The sequence below is a fragment of the Meles meles genome, chromosome 3, assembly GCF_922984935.1.
Source record: "Meles meles chromosome 3, mMelMel3.1 paternal haplotype, whole genome shotgun sequence".
NCBI classification, from domain to species: Eukaryota; Metazoa; Chordata; class Mammalia; order Carnivora; family Mustelidae; genus Meles; species Meles meles.
The window spans coordinates 80,920,156-80,936,601 of NC_060068.1; the positions used below are offsets into that span (position 1 = coordinate 80,920,156).

Sequence of the window (16,446 nt, forward strand, 5' to 3'; positions counted from 1 at the left end):
CTCCCTGATCAGTGGGGAGTCTGCTTCTCCCCCCGCCCCGGCTCATGCTCTCTCTCTCAAATAAATAAATAGACAAATAAATAAATAAATAAATAAAATCTTTAAAAAAAAAAAAAGCCTTAGTCTTACAAAGATGCTGAATTGAGAAAGAAATGAAAATTTATATTTCAGTAACCACAGGACCACCGTTTGCTAAAGCCCAGAGCAGCTGAGATCTAACTTACTAACATAATTTCTATCTACTTTCTATGCTTAACATTAAATCACCTGGGTTTTTTAATTGGAATTTAAAAAAATGTAAAGGGGTGCCTGGTGGCTCAGTTTGTTCAGTGTCTGATTCTTGATTTTGGCTCAGGTCATGATCCTGGGGTCATGAGATCAGGCCCTGCATCAGGCTTGGTGTTCAGCAAAGAGTCCGCTTGAGATTCTCTTTCTCCCTCTCCTCCGTCCCCTCCTCCTCTCAAGCTCTTTCTCTCTCAAATAAATAAATAACAATTAAAAGAAAATGTAAGGAAGTGAAAAGCATCCCCACAACTGACCACAAAAACACGTTACCTAGAATGAAATGAAAAGCAGCCTGTGTTCAGCTGGAAAATTTATTCTTAAAATGTCTTTCATGAGCAAGGGCAGTAGCAAACCTATTTTAGTGTGTTGGGGCTCAGAAAACAAAAATCCCTATTTAACCTTCTTGGAAAAACACTTAAAGGTATCCACCAGCCAAGAGATGAATCTCATGAATTCGACAATGGAGAAGTGTGGCCCTGCAAAGACTGGTTGGCCTTCCCTTCTTTAGCTTGCAGAGGGAATTCTGGACTCCAGCAGAATGATGTGTTACCCAATACATTCTGTAGGCTGGAAGCAGAACCTGTGCTCTCTAAATCTTTCTGAGGCTTTTCCTTAACAAGTACCAAGGAAAACCTTTCTTGAGCCGTATACGTCACCCCAGAACTCAGATGGACTTTAGGCGATAAAGGATACCAGCTAAACTACTTCCTAGGCACTGGGCTCATTATAGGACTCAAATTTGCTTCCTCCAAAAAATAAAAATGAGAAGGAAGGCAGAGGTAGACACAGCACAATGGCCATTTTCACGACTAAGATGACAAGTCATGATTTTAACCCTCTCAAAACTAATTCAGAATAACCTGACCAAAAGATGTAAACCGTTTGTGCGATGTTAGTAGGCTTATCAGCAGGTTCTTCATCTATCACATGTTCTTGTGATAGTAAGAATGTTAAAAATTCAGCATATAAAAAAAGATCTTCACTATGTAAAGAATAGAACATACGCAACGTTGGGATTGTAAATAGTACAAAATGTCAATCAATTTCTGGGTGATTTTTATTTTATTTTGCTCTTTTAATATTTTCTACAAATGGCATGTCATATTATAATAAAATATTTTTAAAAAGTTGAGAATGAAGTTATAGGAAGATGTTTATGGTCATCTTCAGGAGATGAGCTTTTCCTTTTCTTATTCATATTTTTTCCTCCTTACTCTTGTTTCCAAAATTTCTGATGTGAACATGTTTTATTTTTAAAATGAGGGGAAAAAAATCGTAGGCCAACAAAAAAACTAAACAGTTTCAAATAAAATCTTATCTTCTGGCTCTTTAGTATTAGATTTCTGACTCTAGCTCAAATGCAATATAAAAATATCAGCATTTATGCCAACTGCTTTCTTTCTGAAGAAATCATATACATTCTACCTACTGCTTCCCCTTATAACAGGAAGGCCCACTTCCTGCCATCAACGTTCCTTTGTGCACCAGTTCAGAACCTGGGGTCTGAGACGGTCAAAACCTACTGGAAACAATGGACAACTTCTATTCCTGGAGCAGTCTCTTGCTTTTGTTTTTGCCTCATTTAGAAAGAATCCATACTTTGTTTCAGAGAATAGATGATCCCCAGCTAGCGATGGCTTGTTTTTGACCTCGTGATGGTGCAAATGCCACACGTATTCAATAGGAAAGTACTTTCAATTTTGAATTTGCAGCTTTTCCCAGGCTAGTACCATGCCATAGGATGCTCCCTCGGGATGCTGGGTAGCAGGAGTGAGCCACAGCTCCCTGCCAGCCCCGTGATCATGAGGGTTAACCACCCATATACTCACCACCATCTTGTTCTTCACTTGCAGAGTGATATTCACTAAACAAGCTATTCAACTCTTGACTATAAAATTGGCTTTGTGTTGATCATTTGTCCAACGTAGGCTAATTTAAGTGCTCTGAGCACATTTAAGGCAGGCCAGGCTAAACAATGATGTTCCATAGATTAGATGTGTTAAATGCATTTTCAACTTAGGATATTGGCAACTTGTGATGGGCTTATTAGGAAGAACCCCATTGTTAGTGGAGAAAGATCTGTACTTCCACTTACCCAATGTTTTGTAGTCATCTCTAGCTTTGTTTGCTCTCAGTAGTGACTGTATTTTCACAATTTCGTTTTTCTGCAAAAGAATGAGACCAGTCATGATCTTCCCAAGGTCCATCTATTCCACGATTATAGAATTCAGAACTACCCAAGAACTGAGAGTATTTAAGAATGGACACTACTTAGGAGCACCTCGCTGGCTCAGATAGTGGAACACATGACTCTTGATATCAGGGTTTTAAGTTCGAGCCCCATCTTGACTGTAGAGATTACTTAAATTTTTTTCATTTTAGGGGCGCCTGGGTGGCTCAGTGGGTTAAAGCCTCTGCCTTCGGCTCAGGTCATGATCTCAGAGTCCTGGGATCGAGCCCCGCATCGGGCTCTCCACTCAGCGGGGAGCCTGCTTCCCTTCCTCTCTCTCTCTGCCTGCCTCTCTGCCTACTTGTGATCTCTGTCAAATAAATAAAGTCTTTAAAAAAAAAACAAAAAAAAAAAACAACAAAAATTTTTTTTTTCATTTTATAGAAAAGAATATTTTAATTTTTGTCCTTAGGAACTATGAGGACTATACATGATTTGGATATGAGACTACCAAACAATGGCAAAAGAAGAATCATCCACTCTATGCCTTGTCTTTGGTCAGGTCACTCAGAATTTTCTTTTAATCAATTAATTTATTTTAGAGAGATATAGAGAGAATGGATGGGGATGGGCAGAGAGAGATAGCAAGAGAAAGAGAGAGAGAATCTCAAGCAGATGCCCTGCTGAACATGGAGCCCAACACGGGGCTCGATCCCACCGCACTGAGATCATGCCTGAGCTGTAATCAAGAGTCAGACACTCAACCAACTGAGCTGCTCAGGTCAACTCCTGGTCACTCAGAATTATGTTATGAGCTATGACTGCTGTTGCTTGTCACCTCATGTTATTTTCGTCGGTGTATTCATAAGTCTCCCTTCTCTTTCACATAAATTCAGGACCCCTTTTTCACATACTGATACACCATATCTCTGATGTATCAGTTGGAATACTGATATTCTGTGCCATGTTGTCTTCTGACTGACATCACCCTTTTGGTATGCTTCACTCTCCCCTGACCACCACATCTCATTCGTTGCTAGAAAAGATACTGTGATTGGGTTTTCCCCTCCCACCTGTCTCATGACGGGAGTCCTGACCCATTCACTGTAGCTGCACATGGTTCAGAGATCTCTCAAGAACCAAGTTGCTCACTATTTTAGACTCATGTCTTACAAACTGATGAAATGCCTCTGAGATACGCCTTCTACTGGCTTTTCCTGTAAGTTAGTCTTTGTTTTTTCCTACTGAAGGACTTGAGGCTCTCTCCCTTCCTCACCTCACAGTCTCAAAAATAAAATCTTTTTTTTTTCTTTAAGAATGAAAACTATTTAGGGGCGCCTGGGTGGCTCAGTGGGTTAAAGCCTCTGCCTTTGGCTCAGGTCATGATCCCAGGGTCCTGAGATCCAGCCCCGCATCGGGCTCTCTGCTCAGCAGGGAGCCTGCTTCCTCCTCTCTCTCTCTCTGCCTACTTGTAATTTCTGTCTTTCAAATAAATGAATAAAATCTTAAAAAAAAAAAAGAATGAAAACTATTTAGAACTGACAATAGTTAGATGGAATGTATTCAATGTTTATTTTTTGCATTTTCTTTGCAGAGAAAAGGTCAGGTAAGTCAGCTAAAAGTACTGACAAGATTGTATGGCACCGTTTATAAAGAGATCTAAAAGGGAAAAGAATTTTAGCCCCAAATTTAGATGATTCAGCCTATGTTCACTTATCTATTCTTTAAAAAATCCTGAAAAAATTCTTCCTGTAGGCTTCTATTTAAGTTTATCAGTCACCAGTTAGAAAAGCTGTTGGAAAATACTCATCTGGAATCTTTTCTCTTTGGCATTACTAGCCCATATCTGTTTCTTCTCACACATTTCCTATGCAGTCCTGCCCAGTAAAGTCTCACTCTGAACATGAGTTCTGAATTAAAAAAAAGTAAGCCTCCAAATATTATCACATTGAGTTTTGTTTTTTTTTTTAAGATTTTATTTACTTGACAGAAAGAGATCACAAGTAGGCAGAGAGGCAGGCAGAGAGAGAGGGAAGCAGGCCCCTGCTGAGCAGAGAGCCCGATGCGGGACTCGATCCCAGGACCCTGAGATTATGACCTGAGCCGAAGGCAGCGGCTTAACCCACTGAGCCACCCATGCGCCCCTATCACATTGAGTTTTTAAGACCTGTTGTTTCCTCCTACTGTTCATTTCCACCATTTACCTTTGGACTTAAAAACAAAACACAAGGTTACTGGTGTATGGATTCCAACTGTCCGTCCCCCTAAAGGACACTGGTGGTTTGGACCTGGAGCCAAAGACAGCTGGGCAGACATGAAAGTATCAACCTCATCAAGAGCTCTGGTATGTCTTAGGACAAAAGGAAGCAAGTGCATGAAGATATTTCATTTTCTCTTCCTGAACTGACAAGATAGTCTATTTAACACAAAGACTACACGGGAACACTATGCAGCCAGCATATACAATATGCCAGCAGCCTTCTACTTGGGTTCTCTTCTGAAAACATTTCCACCATTTAGTAGAAATCATTCAATGCGAACATTCACAAAGCATCCGTTCAGTTCATTCTCAGCCGGAGGAAATCCACTTGTGTGTGTCTTACATGATCTCTGAAATACTGCAGTCGTGCAAGGTAATTCCTCCGTGCAACTACCATCCGGAACCAGGACTGAATCTAAAAAAGAGTTAAATAGAGAAATCAAGGCAATTGCTAAACAACCTTTAATATTTTTTCATGTAGTCTTTCTAAAGATAATACTGATATTTTGATAAAAAAGAAGTGAGCAGCCCACCAAATAATTAACATCCTAAGCATTATCCTCATCTCCTACTCCTTTTGTTACCTTTTTCCTAGGGTTTCGAAGCGTTTTATACCTTATGGTATGGAAGGTAATGTAGCTTTGTACCATTCTGCTTTCATCTTAGGAAATAAAAACCAAGAGGGCAAGGCATTTTGCTGAGAGCTGGAACAGGTCAGGGAATCAAAAGACAAGTCCAGGATTTCTTCCAGCATCCCTTAACAGCATCTAGGATCCTTTAGGTCTTTACAGGAAAACACCTCCAGACTTCTCCTGAGGGACAAGTCGGGACCTACAATTTTCTGATACAACACAGGCTTGTGCTCTGTGGCAAGCAGAACACATTATCAAGGAGCACAATTGAACTAGATGATGCCATTCTCTGCCTTCACAGCTTCAAAGGTCTTCTGAATTAATCTCATTTGATTTCAATATCTCTTCAGCCCTACTATTCCAATTCTCACCTGGATTTCCACATTGTCTGAAAGTTCGTTTCTCAGGTATCCTCTGGTTTTTAGCACTAGGCACTGGGCACCCGAGTGTCTTTTCTTTTTCAAAACTCAGGGCCGTCAGCCTGGGTGGAGAGCTGGGTTAGACCTGCTCACCCCCCACATCCAGGTCCTAACTTAGCTCTACTTTTTCTTGTCACTGTTTTTTGTTTTTTTTTTTTCATTTTAAAATTTCTTTTCAGCGTAACAGTATTCATTGTTTTTGCACCACACCCAGTGCTCCATGCAATACGTGCCCTCTCTATTACCCTCCACCTGGTTCCCCAACCTCCCACCCCCCGCCCCTTCAAAACCCTCAGGTTGTTTTTCAGAGTCCATAGTCTCTCATGGTTCATCTCCCCTTCCAGTTTCCCTCAACTCCCTCTCCTCTCCATCTCCCCATGTCCTCCGTGCTCTTTGTTATGCTCCACAAATAAGTGAGACCATATGATACTTGATTCTCTCTGCTTACTTGTCACTGGTTTTGTATTTGCTTAACAACTAAGGTTTTGTACTGTTAACTTTTTGTAAATGTTATTAGTGAATATGGTTAAGAGGGATGTGAAATAACAGTGTTTTCCCCAAAGCTTAAATAATCAATTTGGAGTTCCCAGAGAAAGACCATTTACAGGTTTTGAAATACTCGCACATTTGATTCTCAAAACTATAGAAAGGACCTGAGCCAGGTAGAGTGTTTTAACAGACTTGAAGACGATCAGCTGAGTAATGGACATGGGACTCAAACCCGCGACATAATTCAGATGTTAAGACTCCTATGTACTCTTTCCATAATCTGTCTTCCAAGAGCAAAACTAAAATGAACAGAAAGGTTTAAGTCAAGCACTTCAGGGCCACCTGGGTGGCTCAGTAGGTTAAGCCTCTACCTTCAGCCCAGGTCAGGATCTCAGGGTCCCGAGATCAAGCCCCACATCTGGGCTCTCAGCTCAGCGGGGAGCCTGTTTCCTCCTCTCTCTCTGCCTGCATCTCTGCCCACTTGTAATCTCTCTGTCAAATAAATAAATAAAACCTTAAAAAAAAAAAAGTCTAGCACTTGATAAGGTGGCAAGGGATGTTTACCTTCACAATAGAATCAACATTATTAATCAACATTTGCCGCCAGTGCAAATATGCTTTCCGTTGTTTACATCCCTTCCAAAAAGCCTGTGGAAAAGAACAAGTAACAGAATTATTTATGTGCAACAATTTCCCACTTTATTTTAGAAAGCACAGAACAGAGTGCATCTCAGGAGACACTGAGTTGGGACACTGTCAGGGGCCCTCCCTTCCAAATCTCATGGGGATACCATCACTGGGGAGTGGACATTATATTGAGCAGAACATACCAGATCATGGCTTGTCCCAAACTTGGGAAAGCACATTTACCAGGTAGAACCGAGTTTCCCATTTGAAAGCTTAATTTTGCCACGGCTCTGGGTGACAAGAAATAATAATAATAAAATAGAACTGTCCTGAAACATACAAAGAGATTAACTGAGTACTGCTACCATGTGGTAACAATATCAGAAACTTCAAAATAATGGCTAGTAACTATCTTTACTCCAGCAAGTGACCCACCATGGCCCAGACCAAAGAAGGCAAATGCTTGGCTGATTTGTAACTCTGGATCCCTGAAAAAAGGAGTGCTGTGACTGATCATTTATTATCTTATCTACATGAAGTTAGTGATGCTTCATCAACAAAGCTTTAGTAGGTTATTACCATGAAAGAGAACTTTTATATAGGCAACATTTACAAAAACTAGACACAAACTGGTATCTTTAGAATGATTAAATACAAAAATAAGTTTATTCCAGTTCATTTCTGAGAACATTTTATTGAAACAAAGCTGTGGAACTCCCTTTGATCCTCTGGTTTTGTTTTCATATTATGAAATAGAAGTTTCTTGTTAAAAAGGATATATACAAAAAATGAAATTATTTTTATAAATTTCATGTCTACATTTGTCAAACTACATCATTCATTCATTTGAAAGAAGGCATGTGGAATTTTATTACCATTTTAAAAATATGTCCTGTAATGATTCAAAATAAAATAGTCGGTATGGTAAAATAAATAAATAAATAAAAATCAACTGAGCACTTGTTCCACACTTCTCCTCTCAATGCAAATCCATGGATATGACAAAGTATTTAAAAAAAAATACTTTCCTTTTTGGAATAATTAGAAACTCACAGGAAACTCCAAAAATAATAGAGTTCCATGTAACCTTCATCCAGCTTCCGCTAATGGTAACATCTCAAAAATAGGCTGTTAAAGCAATTCGCTATAGTGTTAGAAAAGCAAGCACGTGGACCAACAACTCTGAGGGACCGTGGAGGAGAGAAGGTGGTTGGAATTGGACTTAAAGAGGGAACCACAGAATCAACATGTACAAAAATAAAAGAACATCTACAAACAATGTGGGATGGCTCTAAGCTTGAGGGAGCCTCCGGCAGCACTCAGAATAACTTTGGGTAAGTTGTTACCTTATCCACTCATCCACTCCAAGCCGTGAATAAAATAGCAAAGATGGGATTGTGGGGTTCAGGCAAAGTACAAAGGAATACAGCCTTTTTGAGGGAATTTAGCAATATCAGATTTAATACTTTTTAACCTTTCACCTAGTATTTCTAATTTTCTTCATATCTAGCCCAAGAAAAGCACCGGTATAGAAGAACTATATGTAAGGGTTTTTGCTGCAGCATTGCCTATAATACTAACATGTGCTTCGAGCAGAATGTTTACAAATGGGAAAACAGATCCGCTGCAATTGCATTCCTAGTGAGGGATGCTATGTGGCAGTTACGAAGGATGAGGTAGGGTCAGATATATTGACTACAGCGGTGCTCTGTATCTTGAGGAACAAGACGATCTCCAAGATACAATGCAAAGAAAACAAAGAAACTGTAGTTTACCACACATACGATGATATGACCTGTTAACAAAAAAAGAAAAACATAGTAATATGTGTTTCTATGCAAAGAATCTGTACTCAATGCCTAGATGATGATGTATGAGGATCTAGTAGAGAAAAGGTATAAAGTACAATGTGCCTATGTGCCACCCCTACTTAGACTTAGCTACTCTACAAAAAAACTCTTCATTTTTTGTTATGTATGCTCTGAAATGGGCAAACATGGGGTAAGCATATACACTGTAGTACTGTAAACAACCTTGTACACACCTTATTATGTATTTTGTATGCATTATTCCAGTCAAGATAGGTTATTAGATGGGAGATAACCGGCTCCATAATCGATATTTGAAATGGAAAGCTACTGTCAAACTGCCCTCCGAAGAGTGTACAATAGATATTTCTTTCCCCAGGGTCTCAATGAACTGACAAAAATGAAAAACATTGATGATGTCCAAACCGACTGATAAAAATTCCTCTTCATTTTTATTTATACTTTGATTTCCAGAAGTGTAGAAACCTTACCTTCCTACACATACCTTACCCTACCCCATTTATAATACAATTTCATTTTGTCTGTGTATATATTTAGAACCATGTAAGACAATGTTAAAATTTTTACTTCAACTGTTAAACATAATTAAAGAAATTCAAGAGTAGAAGGAAAATGTGTTTACCTACAATTTTACTTCCCTTGTTCTTTCTTCCTTCCCAGTTTCCCAAAATTCTTTTATCATTTTCTTTTTTTTGTTTAGAGAACTTTCTTGGCTATTCTTTTAGGGCAGGTATGTGAATGATAAGTTCTGTTAATTTTCCTCTTCATGGGAGAATGCCTGGATCTCCCCTTCATTCCTAAAGATTATTTTCGGTGGATAAAGAATACTATGTTACTTTCCATGTTGTGCCATTCGTCATCTCCATAGGTCCTTATGAAAAACCTTCTGTCATGAGAACTGTTTTCCCCTTATAGCTAAGTTGCCATCTCTATTTCATTGCTTTGAAGATTTTTAATTTTTTTGTTTGTTTGTTTGTTTTCAGAGGTTTGTGATGCGTCTTGGGTACATTTGAGTTTATCCTTTTTGGGATTTACTTCTTGGATTTGTGGTTCTGTGTCTTGGACCACACACAGGAAATTTTCAGACATTATTTATTTCAGGCTTTTACAGTACTACTGCTTCTCTTCTCACCTGAAACTCTGATGACACAAACATTAAATCTTTTGTTATGGTCCCACACATGCTTTGAGGCTTTGTTCATTGTTTTTTCAATTTTTTCTCTCTGTTGTTCAGATCTAGTAATTTCTATCATTCTATTCTCTAGTTCACTAATTTGGTCTTGTGTTCCCTCCATTTTGCTGCTGAGTCCATCCAGCGAGTTTTTTAATATGTTGTTCTATGTCTTAGCTCTAAAATTTTTTTTTCTATCTTTTATTTCTTTGCTGAGACTTCCTATTTTTTCCTTTGTTTCAAGTGTGTTCATAATTGCTTACCATAACATGGCAGTTTTAAAATCTTTGTCAGGTAAATAAAACATCTCTGTTATTTGTATCGGTATCTATTTTTTCTTTTAAGATATACTAATTTGTGTGTGAGAGAGAGAACACAGAGGGATAGTGAGGAAAAGCAGACTCCCTGCTGAGCAGAGAGCCAATGTGGGGTTTGATCCCAGGACCCCAAGATCATGACCCCAGCGGAAGCAGATGCTTAACTGACTGAGCCACCTAGGCACTCCTGTATTGGCACGTAGTAATTGTGTTTCAAAATGTATGGTTTGTTTGGCTCTTGAAATGTTTATTATTGATTGAAATGTACACAAATTGGATATTATGTGGTGGCTAATAAGACTGGATGTTTTTTAACCTGTTCTAGGTGGTTTTCCCTGACACTGTTCTGGCAAGGGAGGAAGGTGGTGGTGCTGCCTCATTACTGACCAGCAGGGGTAGAGGTTCAGGTTCTCTGCCTAGCCTCTATTGAAATCTGAGGTGGGGGCTGCTTAGTACTGCTAGGGGGGGGCTGGGAGCTCTGACTGTTCCCTAAGGCTGCGCCAATACCACTCTGCCCAGGCGGGCAGTGGTGCTGTGTTACTACTCCTCATGTGGCCTCCACTGACAGCAGAAGGCTTTGCAGCAGCTGGCCTCATTACTACTGGGTTGTGATGGAAGTCCTAACTCTCCACCATGCCTTCTTTGATTCCATCCAGCAAGGAAAGGGAGGGCTGCCACATTACTGTTTGTGAGCATGGAAATTCATGCTCTGTGGGTGTCTGGGTACCGTGTTAGAGTCTACTAGGGTGGAGGGACAAACTCTCGACTTCGTGGCATGACTGGTGTGGGGTCACAGATTTGTTTTGCTTTGTTGGTTTGTTTGTTTTTTCGTGTGCTGTTTTTCTAGAGTAGAGAGGTTATTGTCTAAAAGTTTTGTCTTTCTGGGCTGCACCTTTCCTGGTCCTTTGGCTACATAGCAGGCTTTTGTTGGAGTTTCTACCTGCACCCACTGGCAATTCCATGTTGCCAGTCTCTGCAGCAAGAAGTCTGAGATATATGAAGCTAAAAGAGAACCACAGAACTCACCTCCATGTCCTTCCTTGGGTCTCAAGGTTCCCAAGCCAGTCTGCCTCTCCTCTCCATTTTTCACAGTGTTATGTTTGTTTACAAATAATGTCTGGGGCTTTTAGCTGTACTTAGAGGAAAGAATAGGGAAACGTAGCTGTATTCTGTAGTCCGAGAAGTGGGAGTTAAGTCCAAATGGTTTTTAAGTACCCAATGTTCTAGAGTTTCCTATACTATTAAGGCCATATGAATTTATTCCTTGACAGATTACAAGATTTTTTGAAAAATCAGAAATGTAAAAAATAGTTATGATTCAAGAGGGTCACCTTAAAAACTATTAAAACCGAGTTCTTCTAAGCGATAGGTTATAAAATGTGTATATATACTTGGTTAATTTTCTGCATGTGAAAAATAATACAACAGAAAAAAGATGATATTCGTGATACCAAAAATAACTAATGGAGTAAACTTAAGAAATAGGAATAAATTTAATGCCATATGGTAGAAAAGATTAATAAATGGAGAGGTATACTGATTACTGAACTAGAAAATTCATTATTGTAAAGCTGCTACTCTCCTCGAATAAACTAAGACTTCCATGTAATTATTACAGAAAATTCAGGAATGGGCCTCGAATTTTTTTTTTTTTAAGATTTTATTTATTTATTTGACAGAGAGAGAGAGAGATCAAAGTAGGCAGAGAGGCAGGCAGAGAGAGAGAGGGGAAAGCAGGCTCCCTGCTGAATAGAGAGCCCAATGTGGGGCTCAATCCCAGGACCCTGAGATCATGACCTGAGCTGAAGGCAGAGGATTAACCACTGAACCACCCAGGTGCCCCTGGACCTGGAACTTTATCAGTTGCCTTTGTACTAACTATTGAAATGAACACATGTTTTTCTCCTTTAAGCTATTATGATGATAAAGAATTCTGCAGGAAGGTAAATTATTGAGGATTTAAAACTGGAGTGAGCTTCATAGTGCTTCTCAAACTGTAATATGTATACAAAATCTTCAGAGGGTCTTTTTAAAATGCAGATTGGAATTTAGTGGGTCTGGTTGGGAGTTTCAGGTAATGACTGTGCCAGTATATGCCTATGCTTCAAGTAATACAGATCTAAGCAAAGAAAAGGATTTTTAGTTGATGGCCCATTAGAAAATGCCACCATGGGATCTGTCAGTGCGGCATTTTTGAGATGATGGGAAAAACTGTCATCCACAATTGCTTGCAAAAGTGGCCTGATGGCTATAGAGACTAGGCGAAGGGAACTCTAACTGTGGGTTACTGGATGCCATGGCAAGTTAACCACTAACACATTCATTGTGATGGGTCTCATTGGTGCTTTCTTTGCTTTTTGTGGGTAACACTTTTAAAGCACAGAAATGTGAAAAACTATATGTAAACATACCCCATTTAAAATTCAAACTGAGAGGCGCCTGGATGGCTCAGTGGGTTAAAGCCTCTGCCTTTGGCTCAGGTCATGATCCCAGAGTCCTGGGATTGAGCCCAGCATCGGACTCTCTGTTCGGGGGTTGGGGGGGGGCTGCTTCCTCCTCTCTCCCTGCCTGCCTCTCTGACTACTTGTAGTCTCTGTCTATCAAATAAATAAATAAAATCTTCAAAAAAACAAAATTCAAACTGAAAAGCAAATAAGGTATTAGGATTAGCTGAAGTTCTTCCTTCTGCTTTTCTGGAATTATCTAAACTCCAGAAACACTATTAATCTTATTAGCTCAGATTCACAAACCTTCTGGATAATCTGTTATAATAAAGACTGACATAATATTGACACATTCTTGCATTGGTAGAACGAACCCATTTGTCCATTCTGTATTATTATTATTTTTAAAGATTTTATTTATTTATTTGACAGACAGAGATCACAAGTAGGCAGAGAAGCAGGCAGAGAGAGAGGAGGAAGCAGGCTCCCTGCCGAGCAGAGAGCCCAATGTGGGGCTCGATCCCAGGACCCTGGGATCATGACCTGAGCCGAAGGCAGAGGCTTTAACCCACTGAATCACCCAGGCACCCATTAACGAATATTTTTATTGCTACTTTCCCATACCAAGGCAACTTTGGTGGGTATAGAATTTTTGGTCTACAGAAGCAGAATACTTCTTTGTCAAAATTACACTTTCTTTTTCAGTTTTTAAGTTTTAGTTCCACCAGAACTGATTTTTCTTACTCGGTGCTAATAGAAGTCCTGTGCTAGGCCATGAGACTGCAGGCTTTTCTAATCAGATAGTGTTTATTAAAAACAATTATGGGTATAAAGTTGGGAGAAAGGAGTTATTGATGAAAATGCAAAAGGAGACAAAATTCTAAACCATAAAGCCATTTGCAAGCAGCTTTTTGCAGACAATTAGAAACAGAATGTGTTTACAGTAGTGTCCATCTCCTTCTCTGGCCAGTCTAAGAACTTGTGGGAAAATTTAGCACAGCCATCTTTTTGTTGGTTTGTTTTTTTCTTACCATAAACATATTTTCTGTGTAATACCTATTTAACAAAGCACATTTTCAAAATATCTAGACCTCAGATGTTACTGCTCTGTTTTACAGCCTTTATAACTGTCCATCTCTAGAAAATCTGGCTTGCAATATTGGTTGCCTTGTTTAGTAACTGGGCACCCAGGACAGTAATATCCAAATTACCAACTCTAACTTCTGAAGCACAAATTCTTGCATGACCTCTTGGCCAAGAAAACCCCTAACCATTTATCTCTTTTCGTTCTTAGCTCCAAGGGAGAAAGCCCACTGATCTTCTAGAATAGTCACTTATATTAAAACAACATGATGCGGGACAGTCCCATCAGATCACCCCCCTTCTTCCCCACCTGCAGACTCTCCCCTGCTCCAGGCAATCTGAAAGCTGCTTCAGAGAAGCTTGCTTCTTTTTCTTTCCAGGATGCCTGTAACACTCTCTGAAGTTCAGTAATTCACTAATTCCCTCATTCCCAGGGCTAAGTTTGGGTGTTTGCCACCATTATGGTTTTTCCTAAGTAGCAGCATTCCAGCATTTCTCATTTCAGGGAAAAAAAATACCACAGCTATCTATTTCTTCCAGCTCAGTTTTGCTGATCTCTCCCTGTATCATAGCAGCAATCTCAATGCTGGCCCCATTATCTGTCCTTGGAGCCATCATCTCCTCGCTTCGGACACTGTTGAGCACCTAAGGGCCGCAAACTGTGCAGAGTCTGTTATGTGAATCATCCCGCTTCATTCTGACAACCCAGCCACAAAATGAGTTATTACCATTTTCAGATGAGAATGTACATTTCAAATGGTCTATTTTTTTCCTCAACGTCTGGGAGAGTTTTCTCAAGCTGTCCACGTGCTGCAGTTATTCTCGGCGTTTGCTGCGCATTCTGCAATCCTGAGTTCATTTACATCCTACAACGTCACTATTTCTTCTCCTCTCTTTTGATATCAGTTATCTTTCAATGTTTTGTCTTATTTCACTAAGTCCATGTCTTAGTCAATTCCTTGAAAGCATGAAAGAGCTTCAGCATAAAAATTCTTCCATCTCCTGGGGGCTAAGAGCGTCCTTAAATGTTAGTTTACTTAATTTATATTTACAATTTATATTCCTTTTCCTTTTTTTTTTTGAAATAAAATATTCCTTTTTGTTTGAGATTATTTTCTGGGCCACTCATTTATAAATATAGGCAATGTTACCAGGGCCTTCTCACTGCTCAAAAATAGTATGGCTTGGGGCGCCTGGGTGGCTCAGTGGATTAAGCCTCTGCCTTCAGTTCAGGTCATGGTCTCAGGGACCTGGGATCAAGCCCTGCATTGGGCTTTCTGCTCAAGCCTGCTTCCCCTTCTCTCTCTGCCTGCCTCTCTGCCTACGTGTGATCTCTCTCTGTCAAATAAATAAATAAAATCTTAAAAAAATAGTACGGCTTTTTCTCTCTCACTGTTCTCAAGAGATTCTCTCTCTGCAGGGAGAGAGATAGGACACCTTATCTTACAGGAGAAAAATCCTATGAATGACAGTGAATTTCTCATGAGACACCTTGGGTACCTTCTGATATATTCCATTAAGTACTCAAGACAGAGGACTGGCTAATGATGCCATATATTCGCTCTACCACCATTCAGTTCTTTGGGAGGAGACCAAGGAGAGTAGAACTGAGGAGGAGCTGGCCGTAGCCTGGGAGCCTTTTCTCTGAATTTGTTAAGACGACTGTATCTGGGACTCAATGAATCAGCTAGGAAGGTTGAGCTCTTTCATGGAGGGGAAGTCCTCACATTTGAGATCATTCCCCTAATTCAGGGTGAATCGGCCGCATCGACAAAAAGTGAGAGTAGCATAATATCCGTTGGTTCATGATCTTCTGGTTTTGTAGGTCAGCAAGTTTATGCTGAATATGCATTCCTCTCCAGTCTATAGCTTGCCTTTATACCTCCAGCTCTCTTCATTAAAAAACCATCAGAAGAGTTGGGGGGAACAACAAACAAAAACAAAAGAAGGAAGGATGACTTCACAGTTCTATGGCTTCTTTAGTCTTATTGAGTCTGCTGAGATGGATGAAAAAGGTTCCAGATGATAGCTTCTGCTCTTCTCCTGAACCTTCTCATGACTTTGGCCCTGGAGATGGATTTTATACCAGCGTGCTCCACAGAATGTCCTCTAAATACAACACTGCTCCATGCCCTGAGACTGGACAGCTTAAGGTTGGTCCAAATTGTGTCAGGTTGGCTGACAATTTAAAATTCTGTGTAAAATTAGAGCCTTAGCATCAATGTAGAGGATTCTCTTCAGGCTTTTTTCATTTTCTGTGTGTTTTATCTACCATTTGTTTAAAGAAGAAATAAAATGAAAACTTATTGGTTAAGCTAAGAAAATGTCTTTGTCCAGCTTATGGGAGAAATTTCTTCTAAAAATTAATCATTTCTGCCTTCTAACATCTTAAGCTCTGAACAGATTCAAATATTTGAGCACCTATCATACATAAGATACAAGAATACAAGAATTTAAAAAACTTATTTTCTGCCCTGGGTGATATTATAGTCAGGTGAGGAAAGCAGGTAAGCACACCAATGATCACAAAAGAGGAATCTTCAACTTAAAATCTTCCATTTTTAGTTATTGGCTAATGCAAAAACCCATCAAATGCTGTCCGTCAATAACAGTATCACTCTGGATGCACAAAAAAAAAAAAAGACACACAGCCCTTTGGAAGCCAGCATGGTGGTTGGTGGAGGGTGGTAGCGAAATACGGAGGAGAAACATCTAAATTT

General features: G+C 39.7%; 1 protein-coding gene across 1 annotated transcript in view; it reads right to left on the bottom strand.

Moving 5' to 3' along the window:
• Positions 1-16,446, bottom strand: part of IQGAP2 (IQ motif containing GTPase activating protein 2) — a 281,580-nt gene that overhangs the window by 46,981 nt on the left and 218,153 nt on the right. Inside the window, exons 18-20 of the mRNA XM_045999265.1 lie at positions 6,820-6,903; positions 5,059-5,130; positions 2,381-2,450 (exon numbers count right to left, since the gene is read on the bottom strand). Coding sequence (XP_045855221.1) covers positions 2,381-2,450; positions 5,059-5,130; positions 6,820-6,903 — 226 coding nt within the window. The remainder of the gene's footprint in view (positions 1-2,380; positions 2,451-5,058; positions 5,131-6,819; positions 6,904-16,446) is intronic.